The sequence below is a fragment of the Leguminivora glycinivorella genome, chromosome 22, assembly GCF_023078275.1.
Source record: "Leguminivora glycinivorella isolate SPB_JAAS2020 chromosome 22, LegGlyc_1.1, whole genome shotgun sequence".
NCBI classification, from domain to species: domain Eukaryota; kingdom Metazoa; phylum Arthropoda; class Insecta; order Lepidoptera; family Tortricidae; genus Leguminivora; species Leguminivora glycinivorella.
The window spans coordinates 4,744,657-4,764,946 of NC_062992.1; the positions used below are offsets into that span (position 1 = coordinate 4,744,657).

The 20,290-nt window shown below is 39.6% G+C and overlaps 1 protein-coding gene across 1 annotated transcript in view; it reads left to right on the forward strand.

Annotated features, from left to right (window-relative positions):
* The window catches only part of LOC125237812 (influenza virus NS1A-binding protein homolog), a 38,910-nt gene that overhangs the window by 4,920 nt on the left and 13,700 nt on the right, over positions 1–20,290 (forward strand). The window contains exons 3-6 of the mRNA XM_048145005.1: positions 15,531–16,054; positions 16,694–16,963; positions 17,922–18,049; positions 18,427–18,550. Coding sequence (XP_048000962.1) covers positions 15,531–16,054; positions 16,694–16,963; positions 17,922–18,049; positions 18,427–18,550 — 1,046 coding nt within the window. The remainder of the gene's footprint in view (positions 1–15,530; positions 16,055–16,693; positions 16,964–17,921; positions 18,050–18,426; positions 18,551–20,290) is intronic.

Sequence of the window (20,290 nt, forward strand, 5' to 3'; positions counted from 1 at the left end):
TGAGCGGCACTTTCAGCGGAGAGCGGGAGTGGCCATACTGTACGATAGTACTCTTTATTATACTGTGACCACACGATGATTAGCAAATATCGTCATATAAGTGAAACATGATTTCGTTTGTGACTGCATTGCTACTTTTCCGTAGTAACGGATTGATCAATGATCGGCGATCACTAATTATATTCAGGTATTTTTAAAACCCTACGGTTTTTCGCCGTATCAAACAATGCCGGTTACTTAGCAACCGAAGGTTTTGTCAGGTTCTTTGATCCAGCAAACTCAATAGGTGAATTACTTTGTATTAAATTTGGGCGAATCAACTTTTTGACTGACAGTTTTGAGGGTCTTTGGCGTTACTTAAAATGTCTCTGGAGTTACTAAGAAATCAAACTTCTAATGAGCAAAGTTTGAATGTTTTGACACTTTTAAGATGCCTTTTAAGAGCCTGTGTGGTGACGGGTTAAGAATTTCACCACCCCCTTTCTTCCCGTGGGTGTCGTAGAAGGCGACTATGGGATATGGGTTAAATTGTGGCGTAGGCGAGAGGCTGGCAACCTGTCACTGCAATGCAATGTCACAGTTTCGTTTTCTTTCAACCCTTTGTTTGCCAAGAGTGGCACTGAAGCTTTAGTAGTTTCATGTGCTCTGCCTACCCCTTTATGGGATACAGGCGTGATTGTATGTTGTATGTTTTAAGATACACCATAAGGCGAAACGTATAAAATCTAGTTAACCCTCAAATTAGTCATGTATATCTACATCATATATTTTTGACTATTGACAACATGTCAAAATTCAAATTTGAACAAATCATTGACAAAGTTTTGCATTGGGTTAAGGGTGAAATTTTACTTAGTTTAAAATCTGTAGAAAGATTTGAATCGGCCAAAAACTTAATGAATCTTCACATTTATAACCTCAAGTAGCTCTTATCGTAAGTACTATTTAATTTTATTATCTTAAAGTATTAAGTCGGCAGAATTGTGCTGGACCTAATAATTTTATATACACAAAATCTGTAATAGCTGTACCATGATTCTAGCAAATAAAGAATACATACATATGATAATACGGATTGCGTGATATTATCTGTTGATCTGAATAATCCTATTCGAAGTTCGACGACCGGTCTGGCTTGATGGGTACCGCTTGCAAACCCGGTGGTCCTAGGTTTGAAGCCCGGTTAGGGTGCTAGTTATTGAACCCACACACGCTAGTAGCCCTAGTAGATGAACGCTCCTATTAGCATATTGCGCAATACACGCGCATCATTTCCATGGCTGAGTACATGCGAACGACGCACACAACGACAACTGTATGATCAACGAGCTAACAAGTTCAACGGCACGTCCGCCGGCGCCTTGTCCGATCTTTAGTACAAATATGGAACAAATGTACGAACGTGTCATGCTATTTCAGTCAGTCTCTGTCCGCTCTTTAGTACAAATACGGAACAAACGTACGAACGTGTCATGCTATTTCAGTCAGTCTCTGTCCGCTCTTTAGTACAACTACGGAACAAACGTACGAACGTGTCATGCTATTTCATTCAGTCTCGGTACAAGATGTACTGACACTGATTGAACTAGCATGACAAATACGAACGTTTCCGGAAAAATACGAAGGAAACCCTTTTCGCACTGCATCTGTATTACATATATAATGCTCTGGCCCCGTAGACGAATGGCATTTCTGCGACGCGAAACGAAATCGAATCGCCACAGAAAGGTAGTCTGGCTCTGTCGCGCCAATATACACAAGAGCGATATCAAAAATCAAAATAATTTATTCAGCAAATAGGCCACAGGGGCACTTTTACACGTCACATGTACATATTTAGAAAATATTTAAAATTGAATTGAAATTACAATTGATACTATTATATACTAATTCTAAGTTCTAACTAAAGTTAACTCTATACAATTAATTAGAGATGTAGAAGGTCTCTAAATGTCGAATTACAACCAAGAACTACACTAAATATAAAAAGTACAAATACAAAAAAACCGGCCAAGAGCGTGTCGGGCCACGCTCAGTGTAGGGTTCCGTAGTTTTCCGTATTTTTCTCAAAAACTACTGAACCTATCAAGTTCAAAACAATTTTCCTAGAAAGTCTTTATAAAGTTCTACTTTTGTGATTTTTTTCATATTTTTTAAACATATGGTTCAAAAGTTAGAGGGGGGGGGACGCACTTTTTTTTCCTTTAGGAGCGATTATTTCCGAAAATATTAACATTATCAAAAAACGATCTTAGTAAACCCTTATTCATTTTTAAATACCTATCCAACAATATATCACACGTTGGGGTTGGTATGAAAAAAAAATCAGCCCCCACTTTACATGTAGGGGGAGTACCCTAATAAAACATTTTTTTCCATTTTTTATTTTTGCACTTTGTTGGCGTGATTGACATACATATTGGTACCAAATTTCAGCTTTCTAGTGCTAACGGTTACTGAGATTATCCGCGGACGGACGGACGGACGGACGGACGGACGGACGGACGGACGGACAGACAGACATGGCGAAACTATAAGGGTTCCTAGTTGACTACGGAACCCTAAAAAAGTCTATGGACAGATAGAAGAATAGACATAGATAGCTACAAAATTTATATTATCGTGAGCGTTTGTGCATTTAATTTGGCCACACACACTGAGCGTTTTAACCACTTTACTCACCAGTTTTTTCTAGATATAAACCCGATATCAAATTTAGCGAGAACAGTTTATTTTGTGAAGGACGCTTCGCGCCGTCGATATATTTATGGCTCAGGAACTAATCTCGACTAATTAATGGGCCATTACGCACGTGTTGTGTAAAGTAATATAATGATATCATAAATGAGGATTAGGAGAGTTTACTCACTTTAAGAACATGACAATATCATTAACACAAAATTGGGACTTTAGAGTATAGTGCGCTTTGCATGGCGTGGGTTATTAGAAATAGGTTATATCCATACTAATATTATAAATGGGAAAGTGTGTGTGTCTGTTTGTTTGTCCGTCTTTCACGGCAAAACGGAGCGACGGATTGACGTGATTTTTTAAGTGGAGATAGTTGAAGGGATGGAAAGTGACATAGGCTACATTTTGTCTCTTTCTAACGCGAGCGAAGCCGCGGGCAAAAGCGTCACAATTTCGTTTTCTTTCAACCTTTTGATAGAGTAGCACCGAAACTTGAGCAGTTTCATGTGCTGTCTACCGTTTTTATGTATGTATGTATGTATGATGTGCATTATTGACATTATTGTACGTATAATTGTATATGTAGCTGTAATATCTATTTTCGATATTTTGAAAAAAAAAAAACCGAAAATATATTCCACAAGTAAATGCTATAACATTGTTCACAAAAGTTTCACGAGAACCGATTGGGATTCGGACATATTTGGCCATGGCTCAAACAATGATAAGTAGGTACTTGCGCTATCAGTGTTATCGATATATCAATTATGTAAATAGTTGTTAGGTTTCAATCAAGTTGCCAAGTCGAGCAAAAAGAGGCACGGCCGTACCATCCTTTTCTCGAAGCATTCTCTTATCTGTTACAATCTAAATTTTCTTTTTAGAAAAAAAAAGTACCACCGGATCAACAAATCAGTCTTCTAGATCGCAACCTATACAAGCATCCGTTACTTAGGCATCTTAAACGATTTATAACCTCCTGCTATGTACACACAGTTTCTTTTCAAATGCCTACAGCCAGTAATACCTACCACAGATCTAGTTCTTACCAGCCAGCTCAACTAAAGTGACAACTAAGTCATACTGGAATGCCGTGAGCCTTCGAGTCTTCGGCGAAACCAATTATTAGCGGTGTTCATGACGGTTGGTGACCGTTTGACGGTTGTAGGTCGTTTTCATTATCTCGCGATCATTGGCAAATCGACTCTTTGACCAACTCAAATGTACTGCGGGCCGATTTTTGAGTCTCACGCGTTCGAATTCAGAAAATTGTCACTGAAAATAATAGGCAAGTCACCGTTTTCAACCGGTATTTTAGTGACAAAATCCCGTATGCGAAATTCAAAAATCGCCCTCCGGTTTGTTCTTCGTTGTAAAAATTTCGCTCTTAAATAATGTTTTTTTTTTTTACATTAACTTTATGATGTATGTTAAAACATTTAAGGCTATAACTGTTAGAGTGGTTTCGCATTACATCTGATCCGAACCGAATCCGTGAAAGTAAGACCCGTCATAGCCGTACCTATTCGTTTCAAGGCACGAAAGTAAGACATATTTTGCAACCATGTGAAACAAAAAATTGTTTACCACGCCAACACGAGGAAAATACTAACTGTAGAACATGAAGACCATCAATTTATTAACCACAGCAGCTAAGGCCATCCAGTTATAATTTTTAATTTGTATGAAATTACTTTTCAAAATGCAAGTTTCTCATTCGTTTTTAAAGAATCATGAGAGTCTTTACTGGTACTACATGTAGGCACATGTATCTATGTTAGGGATCTTAAGTTCTAAAGGGCAATTTTAATCTAAATAAGTATGACCAGACGAGTTCAATTGAGAACAAATTGCTTAGAGATTAGATTGCCAAGGTTCGACGACCGGTCTATAGGCACAGAGAAGGTCACTATTGATTGTGGCATATAGGGACAAACACAGAACTAGATTTAGATAGAAGAAACAAGTTCATCTATTTGTATGGCGGCTGAGCGTGTCAGATTTTGTACTGAAGTTGTTACTTGCCTGTGATTTTAAATATGTCTCAGGCCTCTGAGTGTTCATAATTTTTGTGTTGTTGTAATTAAATATCACGTAACGAGGCATTTTTAATGTTTTTGTTGACTTCAACTTACAAAATCTGACGCATGAAAGCTACAAGCTGCGATTTAAGACGGACAACTCAGTGAATTTCACTGAGTTCATTTGACACGCTAAGTAGATACGTTTGCTTGATCTATGGTATTTATGACATCTGTGGGGACAAAAATATTACGAATGCTAGGCAGTTAACTCCATAAATACTAAATATAAAATACCGAGCTTCGCTAGGTTCTATTTTATTATATCTCGTCTTTAGATTAAAAAAAAACTTATAAAAAAAAACTTTATTTCTGGCTGGGATTCGAAACCCTAACACCTGCGATGTGCTACATTAGGCCGACCTCTTACGACTGAGCTACGCCCAGCCGATGCGCGGGCGGCGAAATTAACGACCATATTTTGCGTTTACTAACGCGAAAGAAAAACGCATGAAAACTCTAAAATTCGCGTTTCCCGGGATCTAAGGCTAAGTTACATCGATTTTTCACCCCCGAAAACCCCCACATAACAAATTTCAGCGAAATCTAAAAGTAAATATAAAAGAATTTCTCGTTTAAAGTTATAAGATAATAAACATTAAAATTCAAGTTAAAAACATTAAAGTGTCTAAGCATCAATATCAATATCATACGTGGGTTTAAGCTAAACATCTATAAGTTAGAACTGTTAGAAGACTAGAACTAAGAAGTAAAAGTGTCAGCGCCGAAGAAATGACTGGCCGTTGTCCAGGCCTGTTATCAGTAGATAGTCTCCTTTAAATCCTATTAAGTAATATGTGCCTGAGAAGTCGCTTATCAAGTCTTCAAGTTAGCGATCCTATTACTGCCTAACCTAACATATCAATGACCTGGGTGGCTAGCCGAATGGCACAATCGCTCACGAAACGCTCACGAAACGAAGCGCTAGTAGATATCTATCTCTATCGCGCTTGCGTATTGGCGCGACAGAGCCAGCGGCGTATCGCTTTCGTTTGGCGTCGGAGAAATGCCATTCGGCTACGGGGCCAGGCCCCTATTTCAAAAAGGCTACAATTGTCAGTGACATATGTCGAGCGACAATTGTCGATGACAGGTGACAAATTACAATTTTATAAAATATTTTCTATAGAATTGCTTACAAAAATGACAGGCATTTTGCTACAATTGTATGTATTACAATTATGTTGTGAAACAATAATTATTATTTCTAGGCGACATATTTGTAGAATTGTCGGTGAATCTCGACAGGAGGATTAAGATGTGTCGAATTGTGTGACAATTGTAGTAATTTGTGGTTGACATACGCGTTGTTCAAAATGGCTGCCCATGTGAGTAGTATAGTGACACTATTAGTGATAGTGACAGTAATTCCTACCTATATACTTAGGTTTTCGTACTTAGTTAGGAGTTCCTGTTACTTCGCCGTCGATATAAGTTTCAATAATGCTACGTAAATATGAAATTAAATTTGTAGCAAACTACGGATATCTCAATTTATTTTTATCATTGTACCATCGGCAGCAATGTTAGTACCTTATTACAAGGGCATAAAGCCTACCGATGATTAGTTAAGAGTGTTGCTGTTAGTAAACGCTATTGGCCCCTTCGTAACATTATTAGTACTTAGGTATATTTTTGAGATTTCTCTGCGTTGATACATATTATTATACTAAATTGTGTTTTTAAACTTATGTATCATAAAAAATACTACATACCTATGTACCTAAATAGCTATCATTAATATTAATATCTGGGCAACCGAGCTTCGCTCGGTTCTGTTTCGTATCCTTGACATGTGTCGCCATCTAGTTCAAAAATGAATAGTACCTACATCGAGCGAAAGAATTCTCAGCCTTAACAACACAACTACTCCACACGAGATGGCGCGCATTTCGCCACAAAAACTCAAATAGTGTATTTTTCTATTCGTTTTAGCTTTGACCTGTGTCGCCATCTAGTGTTTGCAATAAATAGTACTTACATCAACCGAAAGAATTCTGTCTTAACAGTACAACTACTGCACACGAGATGGCGCGCGAAGAAAAACTCATGAAAACTCGAAAATTCGCGTTTTCCGGGACCTAAGGATAAGTTAGACCGATTTTTCACCCCCAAAAACCCCCACATAACAAATTTCTGCGAAATCGTTAGAGCGGTTTCCGAGATCGTCAGTGTAAATAAATATATATATAAATAAATAAATAAATAAATATACAAGAATTGCTCGTTTAAATATACAAGAACCTTCGTATTTAGGTACACCGAATTCCTAGTTCAAATATTTTTAGTTTAGTTAAGCATTTTAACTATTAACTAGTTTAGAATAGTTTTAATTTGTTTAATTTGTTATTTGTATATTTTTATTATAGTACCTAATGGTCAATGTTTTTACTTCTTCTTCTTTTATTCACGTTTATAAGAAATAAATTTTATATATCTTAATAATTCAAACTTATTAAATACTTAGTACAGTGCCAAGTTAGGTATATATCTTAGATATTTCTATTTCTTTGCCATACACCCGTTTCAATCAAACGTTGAGCTATTCCTTTATATTTAAGTATTAACTTTCATTGCGGATATTAATTTGTTATCAAATTTATCAAATAACACGAATTTGCGGTCGGAAATCAATTTTAAGATAGTCATCTTTCTTATTATATCCATACTGCAATATTGTTTTTGAAACAAAATACTAACACATAACCAATGCCTACTTGATACACATAAATAATGTTACCGAAGAAAATTATATAATGGTGGGAGAAGATTTAGGTAATGAATAGTTTTAAATAAGTTTTATCGAAGTTAACAAAGGCATTTATATTTATAGTCAGCCAATAAACATAAAAATATCCATTAAATAAATTTACTTATTGCCATTTGAGTCAACTACTATTCATAATTTGATACATTTATCCCTATGGTTAGTCGTGACAATTGTATTCTACTATTGTCGCACCTGTCAGCGTGGTGAAACCAATAATTCTACATATGTAATATTTTGTGACAATTGTCGCACCTGTCACCTATATGAAATTGGGGCCTGGGTTGATTACAAGTTACGGTTATGTTATGCGCCCTTGTAAGTGTGTGATAGGTACTCGCCGCAAGATTAAGTGTCGACTGGCGTTATATTGCTATCTCCTTCATGCTAATATGGAGACTCAGTGAGATAGATACATCTGTCGTCAGTACAAAGATCGGTCTCTTCTGAAGTTCGCGCGTTCAAGAGATGAATGGATGGATTATTAATGAATGTTACAAACGTAAAAGAAGTATTGTTTACGTTCTGAAGAGCTAGTAGTTCTAGACTCTAGAGAGAAAAATGAAAATTTTGAAAAAAAAAAACCCCCGACCGCGACATAGTGGACCGATTTTCATGAAACATGGCTAAGAATACTCCCGACTAACTCAGCTTTCAGACAAAAAAAAACTAAATCTAAATCGGTTCATCCTTTCGGGAGCTACGATGCCACAGACAGACACACACACACAGACAGACAGACATGCAGACACGTCAAACTTATAAGGGTCTTTTGTTACCCCATACATTGTACGAAAAATGGTAACAAAATAAGAAAAAAACGTATGGGACATTTTTTTTAACTACGAGGATCGAAAAAGCTAGTAATTCTGAGTAGAAATAGCATTTTTTTTATTCAAAAATATCACACTTCATAAAAGTGGCAAAAAAAAAAGAAATGATCATAACACCCTGTCGTTTTTGCGTTGGGGGTTAAAAAATACGATCTATGTCTATAAAGCAAGAGACCGAGAGAATAAATGATGTATTCCTGAATCGGTGAACTCCATCTTAGACAGACAGACTCCGTGTTCACTTTCCGGCAGTTCGTAATTTTAAAATTTTGAAGCTGTTCAAATATGTGTATTGCTTTCGTGCTGAAAATAAAGGTAAAAATTTTGTAACAGCCTATAGGCGTAGGTATACTAGTTATACATATATAGGTATGTGTACAATGACCTTGACGCTAGCGTACACTGTCTATTCGTATGGGAGTAAGTGAGAGCGCGATGTCACTAAAAGAGGGCGACTGGGTACAAAAAGTACGGAAAAATATTAAAATAAAATAGAAAAATGCATTATTTCTGCAATATGTTTCGTTAGTGTTTTAGATATGTATATTTCTGTTATTGCAATTTTAATTAAAGACAACTAAGTGAATAATTGAACGACATAGAACGTTTAATGACGAACTCGAGACCTATCTTTGCAATTTTTTTCTATCGAGCCGATTTCATTAAATCGTGTATCGAGTACGGCTATGTTCGTTGAAATATAATGAATAATAACATATAATTTACTTGCCTTACTAAAACTAATAGTTTGTCTTAAGACGATACGGTAGGGGTCAATTCTCCATACAAACGCTCTCGACTATTTCCTCCCTGGTTTTTGAAGATAGAGCAATGGTTTTTTCAACACAGATTGTTATTATTTTTATCTGTGTCGGACCGTTTTGATTTTTTTTGATATTCTGCTTTTTAAAGACTCTAGAGCCAATCAAAAATTTCCAAAAACGGCCTTTTTCATTGTGGCGCAAAAAAAGGTGTGATACTCAAGATTGGTAACAATTAACCAAAAAAGCTAAACGGTCCGACATAGATTATTTCATTGTTATTCGGATTCTCAAATTTCCTTCCGATTGATTAAGTTTTGAAGGAGGAAAGAGTCGAGAGCGGAACCTCGATTTTAAAGATTTTTTTGAAATATCTTTTGACTGAGTTGTTCTTAATGGACAATTTTTTTTTCGATAAATCTAGTTAATAACACTTGTATATTTAACTAAAATTCCCAAGTCGAAAGGGGGCTCCTTTCCATTTTAGCATTTTCGCTACCGTATCCTCTTAAAAAACTGCGCAAGTAACATCAATTTTGCGCAATTGGGTGTTGTCAGCCCCTTAAGACTTCCTAAACGCGCGTAAACGGCGTAAAATTAGGAAGGTACTTCAAAACAGGAAGCAAAGTAGAAATTGTCTTCCTACGTCAGTCCTACTTGTGAGAGACTCCTTGAGTAAGATTTGTTGTGATTCGGTTGAGCGCTCGTTGACAGCAGAAACACGTGACAGCAGAGAAGCACGGCTCCGTGACGTCACTAGTCTTCCGCCCCGTATTGTTATCATCACAAATCACTGCCGGACTAGCCGAAGTGACAATCGTTGACGATACGTGGCGATGGAAACGCAGTCTGTCTCGGTCGTGCCACTACAGAAGAGCGATAGGGAGATAGCTAAGATACGCTTACGAAGCGTAAGTAATTCTTACGTTAGCTAGAACAGTCATTTACCAATTTGTACCTTGTGAGTTGTGACAATCATAGTGGCGATCAATATGAAGGTCGCTTGCCGTATGATTTGCCGGTAAATATTACATAAGTCTGCAATTTTTTGTGCCCGGTAGCCAGCGCAACATGGCCTATAGATCAACAGACCTACTAACGCCGTGTCTTGCGTGGGCGACGGTCGCGCGACCGTCGCCGTCGCGTCTCATACTTCCATATCAATAAGGTTTGATTTCGTATGCGTCGCATCGCCGTCGCGCGTGTCGCGCGACCGTCGCCCACGCAAGCCACGGCGTAACCAAACGAATACTAAACCAAAGATGCCTGATATATTGGTCAGAATCACCGGAGTTTGCTTAGCAATTTGAGTAGCTCACTTCAGTGTGTCTTGTGATAATGATAACGTAAATAAACATTATGATTTGATAATAATATGTGCTGATTTTGAGCAAAAAGGTTATTTTTTACGATATGCTTAGGCTTCGTCACAATATAATAAAGAGTACAGTATGGCCACTTCCAACCCCCGCTGTAAACGCCTCCCATCCCCTCTCGGTTACCTTACAGTTACCGCTTGTCAAAAACGTGAACAGGCGCGAGCTTAGAATGTGTGCTAGGAACGCGCCTCTTTCATATATTTGATCGCCAGTGTCCGAGATGGGGCTACGTTCACATGGGGCTTTTTTCCCGTATGCCGTGTACGAGATTTTATCGAATATCGTAGTGACAGTTAACATTTGTATGGCAACTCTGTAAATTGATCACACGACGTCCATGCGAGACAATCTCATATTCGAGACATATTTTTTTTCGTTTACCACCGGAGATGCGAGATTCTCGCAAGGAATTTATCGAATGCGATGCTCAGTGGCGCTTATATTTACGTTGATTCGTTCACACAGACACACTGGTTTCTTGTATTATGTTATGTTTGTGACGTCGTTGGCGAAGCTCATGATGGAGGATGGATTGCCGATTGCATACGGGAAAAATCCGAATGGACCTAGCACCGTGTGAACGGCCGTCTCGTATACGGTAAAACCGTATGCGAGAATATATCGAATCGAATAGTCGCCGTCTGAACGTAGCCTTAGGAAGTTCAAGATCTCTATTACGATCGGTCGATAATGTCGATATGTAGGTATTCGCTAGGTAGAGTTACACGATTACTGCCGCCCTTATTTTGTAGGTTTTTCTATACTAAATCTTATAGTCTAGTATAAGAGATTAAGTATATTATATGACATTCAGTGCCACTCCATTACGCACGATGCCAATAGGTACGCATACTTTGTTTAACTCATCATTGTTTATTACGTAAATGAGAAAATAGAAAATACAAACACGAATAGATAATGAGTTTATTTTGGGTTCGCTGGCCTAGCGGTAAAGTATGCTGTTTCTAAACCTCGTGGGATCAATCCGTGTCAATATCTTTTGAAATATTTGACTAGTTTTTCTATCGTTTCTGATTTAAGAGGCCCGAGGGCCTAGACAAGATGTCATTCGTTGATAGAAAAACGACGTTAATTGTATGAAAATAGCCACGTACTATTCATAGCATCTATCGTTTAATTTTCTTTGGTGGAGGTTTCTGAACTATGATTGTCATCTTGGCTACCTGGTTGGTTTTTTGAACTATGATAGGTTTGGCTCTAATTTTCATAAAACAAACATTGTTTACGCCAATTTTTTGATAATTATGTATGAAAAGAAAAACAAACAAAATGACAACATGGTGAGATCAAAAGATGAAACGATAAGGTTATTTTTGAAGTCCCGTTTCATCTGTAACATTGAAACAGACGTAATACATGCTTACACAAATCCACGCTTGTATTCCGAAACATGGTAGGCAGAGCACATGAAAATGATCAAGTTTCAGTGGCAAGGGCTGAAAGAAAACGAAATTGTAATATTGCAGTGGCAGGTTTTCAACCCATCGCTTACACAATGAAACCCATATCCCACAGTCGATTCCTACGACACCCACGGGAGGAAAGCGGGTCTTGAAATTGTTAACCTAACGGGTTTAAACAAAATTTAAAATTTAAAAAACCCCCGACCGCGACATAGTGGACCGATTTTCATTGAACATGGCTAAGAGCACTCCCGACCAACTCAGCTTTCAAACAAAAAAAAACTAAATCTAAATCGGTTCATCCGTTCGGGAGCTATGATGCCACAGACAGACAGACACGTCAAACTTATAACACCCCGTCGTTTTTGCGTCGGGGGTTAAAAAACGAATCCATTGCAATAAATATTGGAAGAAAACGATTTTATCCTCATTCGTCATTAAATCGATTCTCCTATTTGTGTATTTATTGAACAGTTTATACATAGAGGGTGTAAACACTCATTTATCACGCTATTTGCTTATAATCTAAAAGTTTTCCGTGATACTGTCACGTCTAATAATATGTATACATATTGAAACGTATATCCAAAGCGTAACAATCAAAATCGTTAACATATTTTTAGAGCTGACCATACATTTGCCAGTAGCCTACTTCACTAAACAAACCACTTAAAATGAAACTTACGGCGACGAAAATAAAGCATACTATAGCATGTTTATTTGCATTTAGGCTTGTTGAGTTAGAAATGAGTTCAATTGGGACGCCCTTGACCGCTAGACGTAGCTACCTGCCGCCTTAGTGACATTCGTTACCGCGACGTGGCGATCGAAACGTAGTCTGTCTCTGTCGCACCACTACAGAAGAGCGATAGGGACAGCTAGCTACGATACGCTTACGAAGCGTACGCCATTGTAACTTTAGCTAGGTGCCTTTTTCATTATCAGGCGGAGCGAGAGAGTTAGCTTTTTTACGGGCGTAGACAGCACGGTATTATAACAGGATTAACCAATGTTCTTTGGTCTCTGTCGAACCTAAGTAGTTAAAAATATAGAGGACATGTTATATTAGAGATTTTTACGCGTTGAGACGAAGTTTTTCGAGTAATAGCCAGTTTTTGCAATGTCAAAGAAGTACAATGAACTTTTTTTGTGCGTATTGATCGACCGTACTTACCGTGCTTTTGCCCTTTTTATATATTAATAGCTTTTGCCCGTGGCTTTGCTCGCGTTATATTCTAAAATTGCGGAATGCTTCATACAAACTCCCACCTCCCAATTTAGGGAAGAGGGGTGTTAGAAAGAGACAAAAAGTAGCCTATGTCACTCTCGATCCCTTCAACTATCTCCACTTAAAAAATCACGTCAATTCGTCGGTCCGTTTTGCCGTGAAAGAAGGACAAACAAACAGACACACACACTTTCCCATTTATAATATTAGTATGGATAGTATGGATGGCTTGTTTATTTATTTGTTTACTAGTTTAGCTGTGAAAATAACCTCATTTCTTTTCTCTCACTATTTTGGCCTATAAATCTCATCATAATAAGATTCCCCGTCATTCTAGAAGTTATCTTATCGAGATTGTCATGAGACTCGCGAATACAAACCTACAAGGTAGTCGCGTGCCTTGAACACGTGCCTCTGTCTTAATGATTAGTCAGGGAATGCAAACATCTTGCGATTACCAATAAGGGCCCCACTCGAATTGTATGCGATTTTTGATCGAGCGATTTAAGAAGTGAAGTGCTTGCGTAAATGGGCATTTTCACGAGAAAAATTAAAAAAAAAATCAGTTCATAATAATGATAATAAATGGTTCCTTTTCCGTTATACATATGCTCCATCACAGGTAATAATCGTGGATCAGTTTTAACTAAAACTACTTCGTACAAGATTCCATATATTTATTAGTCTGTCCTAATGTCTAATGTATCTACCATATTTTTGTCGGGTTAGTCTCATCGAAAGAATCGCCGAAAGTTGTTAGAATCATACTAAGATGATACTATTTCGCAGCATTTTCTCGTTATTATTTTTTTTTTTTTAATCTTTATTTGGGTAAAAGGCCTTTATCGCTTAGCGATGATGTCGGCCTCATTGTAATTACATAGTGTGATTAATTTTTACAATTAAACAGTTTTATAATCAGATAATATAACTTAATAGCTTGCTTGGATGTGGGTTGAAATAGCAAACTATTACAAATGCCCACGTCAATTAGGTTGATTTTGGTTTGCTTAACAAATGCCCTGCGGTCGGCCCCGATCCGGGCACACTCCACCAGTGCGTGGTAGGTATCTTCTCTTACCCCACAGCTCGAGCAGTTAGGGGAATCTACTACTCTCATTAGGTGTCCGAACACATTAAGTGGCATGTGCCCGGATCGCAGTCGCATACTAGTAACAACAAGTTGTCTGTTTAGCTGAGCATCGTAAAACCAGGGTATTTTGGGCGGTTCACTAACCATAGTTTTATACCATATGCCTTTCTCTTTCGACCTCCTATCAAAATGATCCTTCCAAATTTCGTAGCACTTTATTCTGACGTCTCTTAACAAATCAGTAAAGAAAGGCATGTAGTTTACAGATATACCTTCAGTAACCCCAATTTTGGCTAATTTATCGGCGATTTCGTTACCTACGACATTCACGTGTGATGGAACCCATTGGAATTGTATATTCTTGCCGCTACTTAAAAGCATTAAATATATATCCAAAGCAGTGTAAGCTACGGGGAGACCTCGTTCACCAGAGGTGCATCGAGCTAAATGCTGTAGTGCGCTCTTCGAGTCACTGAGCACTACAAAGTTCGTTCCATCACATGACTGTATATATGAGAGCGATTCTGTAATTGCGAATAGTTCTGCCGCCATGATAGAAGTCTTATTGTTTAAGTTGAAGGCTGCTGTTATATTAGATTGAGAATCGTAAAATGCCGCACCAACCGCATCTCCTATTTTTTGACCCATCAGTGTAAATTTGAATATACCCATTGTATTTTTCCCTAATGGCTTCCATAGTCTTCCGTAGCAAGTCCTCTGAACTATAGTACTTTTTAGGACCCTCGACATTGTTTACAGTTAGGCATATCTGTGTTTTAATATTTATGTTTGTTACCCACGTGGAGAGTATCTACTACTCTCTTGTGTTCACAAATCATCATCCTCATTCTCCTCGCGTTATCCCGGCATTTGCCACAGCTCATGGGGTCCGCTCTGACAACTAATTGCAAGATTTGGCGTAGGCACTAGTTTTACGAAAGCGACTGCCATCTGACCTTCCAAGCCGAAGGGTTACTAGGCCTTATTGGAATTAGTCCGGTATCCCACGATGTTTTCCTTCACCGAAAACCGACTGGCAAATATCAAATGACATTTCGCACAAAACCGAAAAACTCATCTCAACTCCACCGGAAGTTCCGAAAAACTCATTGGTAAGCCGGGGTTCGAACCCTCGACCTCTGGATCGAAAGTCGCACGCTCTTACCTAGTGCCTAGTGCCTAGTGGCCACCAGCGCTTTACGCTTCACACTTCTTCGTTTCTTCGCTCTTGTGTTCACGAATACGTTTTCTAATATCAAAATATTGTTATCAGGCGGCGCGTCACCTGAACACGCGTCAGCCAGCGACAGCGAAGGCGAAGAGGCAAGCGCCGGCTCCGGCGGCGAAGGGACCGTCGAACTACTAGCCGAAGACCTGGAGCTACCAGCTCGAGCCCTCGCCTCGCTCAACGCTCTACGCAAATCGAGACAGCATTTCGATGTTCTACTTGTAGCTGGGGGTGAAGAAACGCCCGCACACAAGGCAGTTCTAGCTGCTGCGTCACCGTATTTGCTAGAAACTTTAGCTGAGCCTTTACATAGAGTAGCTGGGGTAGACGCAACATCATTACGCGCTTTAGTCGAATGGGCGTACACAGGAAGACTAGTCGCTTCAGCCGGCGCTCCAGCGAGGAAGCTATACGAAGCTGCTTGGCGACTGAGGGTCGAAGGAGCGAGACTGGCGCTAGCTGAAAGACTTGTGCGCCGAGCAACGCCGCAGGATGCGCTAGAGTTGCGCGCGTTACCTGATCTACCGCCGCAACATAGACATCATCTTGACACGTTTATTGCTGCACATGTAAGTAACACATAAACATGGTAATTTTAATGAATACTTATGTCGGACAACGTTTATGGCTTAGGATTTATGGATGCACGAGGTGCCAGAAACTGTAAAACCATATTACTTGTTTTCGAGAATATGTTGTGACACTTGTGACATTAAACGACAAGTAACAAGTCGTTAAGTTTCAAGGACATGCTTTTATTTCGTATTGTTATATACATTTATTTCAACCAAATGTATATTGTGCATACTTACATTACTTACCTATATGAGTCGTTTATCGCACAGAAAAGTAGATTGGTTCTTAAATCAGTATTTTAACTCCAAAACAGAGGCCCCGCATTATGAATAGTTACAGTGAGGTACAAAAGTGCATGGCGAATTTATCCATGAATTCATACTTTCTTCATGAAATTTCGCAGCTCACTGTACAATCGCCATCAAATATATCGGAGCTGCCAAAGCTCTCACAATATCGGACCTCGCCTCTATTATCTAATAGTGACTATATGTACTTTGTTATTCTACCGTAACTGCTTTTCCAAATCGTATCTTCAAAGCTAGATCAGTAAACACTGACAGTTAAATATCTCTTTATCAAAACTTGTAGCAACGAGCTTTGCTGGTACATATATCAATTTTTCCTTCCAGTTCGATGAAATCTGCGCGTCAGGTGCGCTAGCGGCCCTCCCTTCAGTAACGGCCGAGCTTCTCCGAGAGTCTTCCGCGGAAGACGGAGGCGAAGCCCCGCGCGCGGTGGCTGACGCCGCCCTAGTGTGGTTGAGAGAAAAACCGTTAGATGAGGAGTTGTATTCAAGGACACATCTGCTGTTCGTGGACGGAGGGGGGGAGTTGAGGGACTGTGGAGAGCTGCCGGCTGCTAGGACTGATGCGCCTGAGCTGCAGGAATATCGGCGTGAGGTGAGTAGTAACTCACGTGATGTCAAAATAGGTGCAATTCTTGAGAGGAAAGACTGGCGGATGAAGGAGAAATGGAGATGGATGAGGAGTTGTATTCAAGGACACAGCTGTTCGTGGACGGAGGCGGGGGGGAGGGGGGACTGAGTTGAGAGACTGGGGAGCTCCCTGCTGCTAGGACTGATGCGCCCGAGCTGGAAGAATATCGGCGTGACGTAATTTATGAATCGTTTGTGATACTGATATCAGAACAGGTACAACTCTTGACAGGAAAGTCTGCTGGATGAGGAGTTGTATTCAAGAACACATCTGCTTTTCGTGGACGGAGGGGGGGAGTTGAGAGACTGTGGAGAGCTCCCTGCGGCGAGGACTGATGCACCTGAGCTGCAAGAATGTCGGCGTAAGGTGATTAAACGTTTGTGATATCAGAATAGGTACAACTCTTGAAAGGAAAGACTGCTGGATGAGGTGTTGTAGTTATTCAAGGACACATCTGTCCGTGGAAGGACGGAGGGGGGGAGTTGAGAGACTGTGGAGAGCTCCCTGCGGCGAAGACTGATGCGCTTGAGCTGCAGGAATACCAGCGTGAGGTGAGTTAGTAGACGCATGTGATTTTAAAATAGGCGTTGTATTCACACACAACTCTTGAGGTGAGCACTAGTTGGTTGATGGAACGCCCCGCTGTTTGAGGAGTTGTATTCAACGGCACAATATAGGTGGATCAGCTGTTTTGGAAACATTCTTTGTTTGTGGACGGAGTAAGAGGTGCTGAGGGATGGCGATGATCTTTCTGCGAGTATAAAATATTGCTTTGGAATGTGATGCTTGCAATTAGAATGTAACTGTACTCGTAATGTCCCTATCTCGCCAAAGAAAATACATCTCTTCTGTATACGCGTTTATCTCAAATATGATCGAATCGTAAAGCATTGAGTTATAATTTCATTATATCAATCCACAGGCCGTGGAGCGTCGACGCCGTGAGCCCGCTATCGGCGCCACGACACCCAAACCGCTCGCAGGCGGAGAACTAGGTGCTCGCGAGCGCGCTAAGGGCGCTGGCGGGGACTGCGCAGTGTTAGCAGCTAGGCCTCTCGGACCGAGAGCCACTCAGGCCCTGCTGGCTGTACATGGGAGACTGGTAGCGGCGAGGGTGGCTTGGAGACCGGCTGGCGGGCCGGTCGCACGCGGCGGGAAGCTTGGACACACACAGGTTAATCACACACATATAGTATCAGTGTAGACGCTGTAGGTGACTGCGCAGTGTTATCAGCTAGGTCTCTCGGACCGAGAGCCACTCAAGCCTTGCTGGCTGTACATGGGAGACTGGTAGCGGCGAGGGTGGCTTGGAGACCGGCCGGCGGGCCGGTCGCACGCGGCGGGAAGCTTGGACACACACAGGTTAGTCACTCACACATATAGTATCAGTGTAGACGCGTAGGTGACTGCGCAGTGTTAGCAGCTAGGTCTCTCGGACCGAGAGCCACTCAAGCCTTGCTGGCTGTACATGGGAGACTGGTAGCGGCGAGGGTGGCTTGGAGACCGGCTGGCGGGCCGGTCGCACGCGGCGGGAAGCTTGGACACACACAGGTTAATCACACACATATAGTATCAGTGTAGACGCTGTAGGTGACTGCGCAGTGTTAGCAGCTAGGTCTCTCAGACTGAGAGCTACGCAAGCCTTGCTGGCGGTACATGGGAGACTGGTAGCGGCGAGGGTGGCTTGGAGACCGGCTGGCGGGCCGGTCGCACGCGGCGGGAAGCTTGGACACACACAGGTTAATCACACACATTAGATGATCAAACGAACTTCTCAAGCGAAGTTCGATCACTATTATATGAGTCGTTTCATTCGAAGATATAACATTTACCAGGTAGTCCTTTAAACCTACAGGCGACTTTTGCACAATATTTAAAGACAATCAATTGACTATTGAACTGATTTTTAGTTCATTCATTCATTCCCTTACCCTTTTGCAGTCGTTCCACCGCCATAGTGTTGCTCATTATCTTTAGAGAAAACGCAAAACTTTTAAATGTGGGTTGCATAATAAGGGTGGGAGGGTTATTATATCTTCGAATGAAACGACTCATATAATAGTGATCGAACTTCGCTTGAGAAGTTCGTTTGATCATCTATTATATTTCGTTCGTTTCATTCTTCAGATATAACATTTACCAGGTAGATGTTTAGAGACTTTTAAGTTTTGCTTTAGGTGGAATGAAATAAGGTAGGCATAATCTGAAATCATTTATTTATTATTCCACTTGGACAGTGTTATGGAATAAGCGATCAAGCGACAGTTAGTTGAAATCGAGAAAATGAGCTAGAAAGATTTGAAATTTGAATCAGTTGTTGTAAGTTCATTTATAAAGCAAAAAAGTTAATTTTGACATTGAACCTATAAAAGTGTTCATAATTTAAATAGAAAAAAAAAATAACACCATACCTATTCTAGTTTCGAAGTTATTAACGTTTTTCCGCTTGATTCTTTATTGAACTAATACTGCGATGAGGTCAATTTATTTCGCCGTAGCGTACTATGAGACATATTTTGTCGCTTGATTCTTTAATGCAAATTGTTAGAGGTAAAGTGAATACTGGAATAAAATAAAATCCCATATATTTGAGTAAATAGTGCTATTGTAAATAAATCAACAACAATGTTTTCCTCCACAATGATTAGGACTAATCCGTCTAACAATTTAGTTTTGTTGTGCAATCAACTTTTTTTAATAAATGTCAAAAAAATCAGCATATATGGCAAAATTGGCATTGTAACTAATAATAATTCATTAGTACTAGTCAGGATTACACACATAAGATATTATGATATAACAAAACCGCTTGATACTTAGTTCTCATTAAGCGAAATATCCTGCAATTTCAAATATGTAACAACGAATTAAACGACACCATTAGGGCGGTTAAATAGATATTGCGTTTATAAATCATCAAAACTTTAAACCAAAACGAATTAATAACATCTTTATGGCGTTTAACTCGATTTTGCGATTTAGAATATACGCTTATTTTAATTTGTAAAAGTAAATTTGGCGTTCAATTCGTTTTTACGTAACGACTTAGTACACAGGGCCATACAAATTTTAACGTGTCGCTTGATTCTACCCCTTAAAATAAGGCTGTAAGCATGACTTTTCAACAAAGAAATAGTCAATACTATAGATTATCACATTTATATCCGAACTGCATTCATAACTTTTTTTTCGGATTTTGGCGCTTAGTTCGCTATTCCATAACACCGTCCACTTGATGTGACCTTATTGGACCATCATCACTAATGAACTTATTTGTATTAACAGATTAAC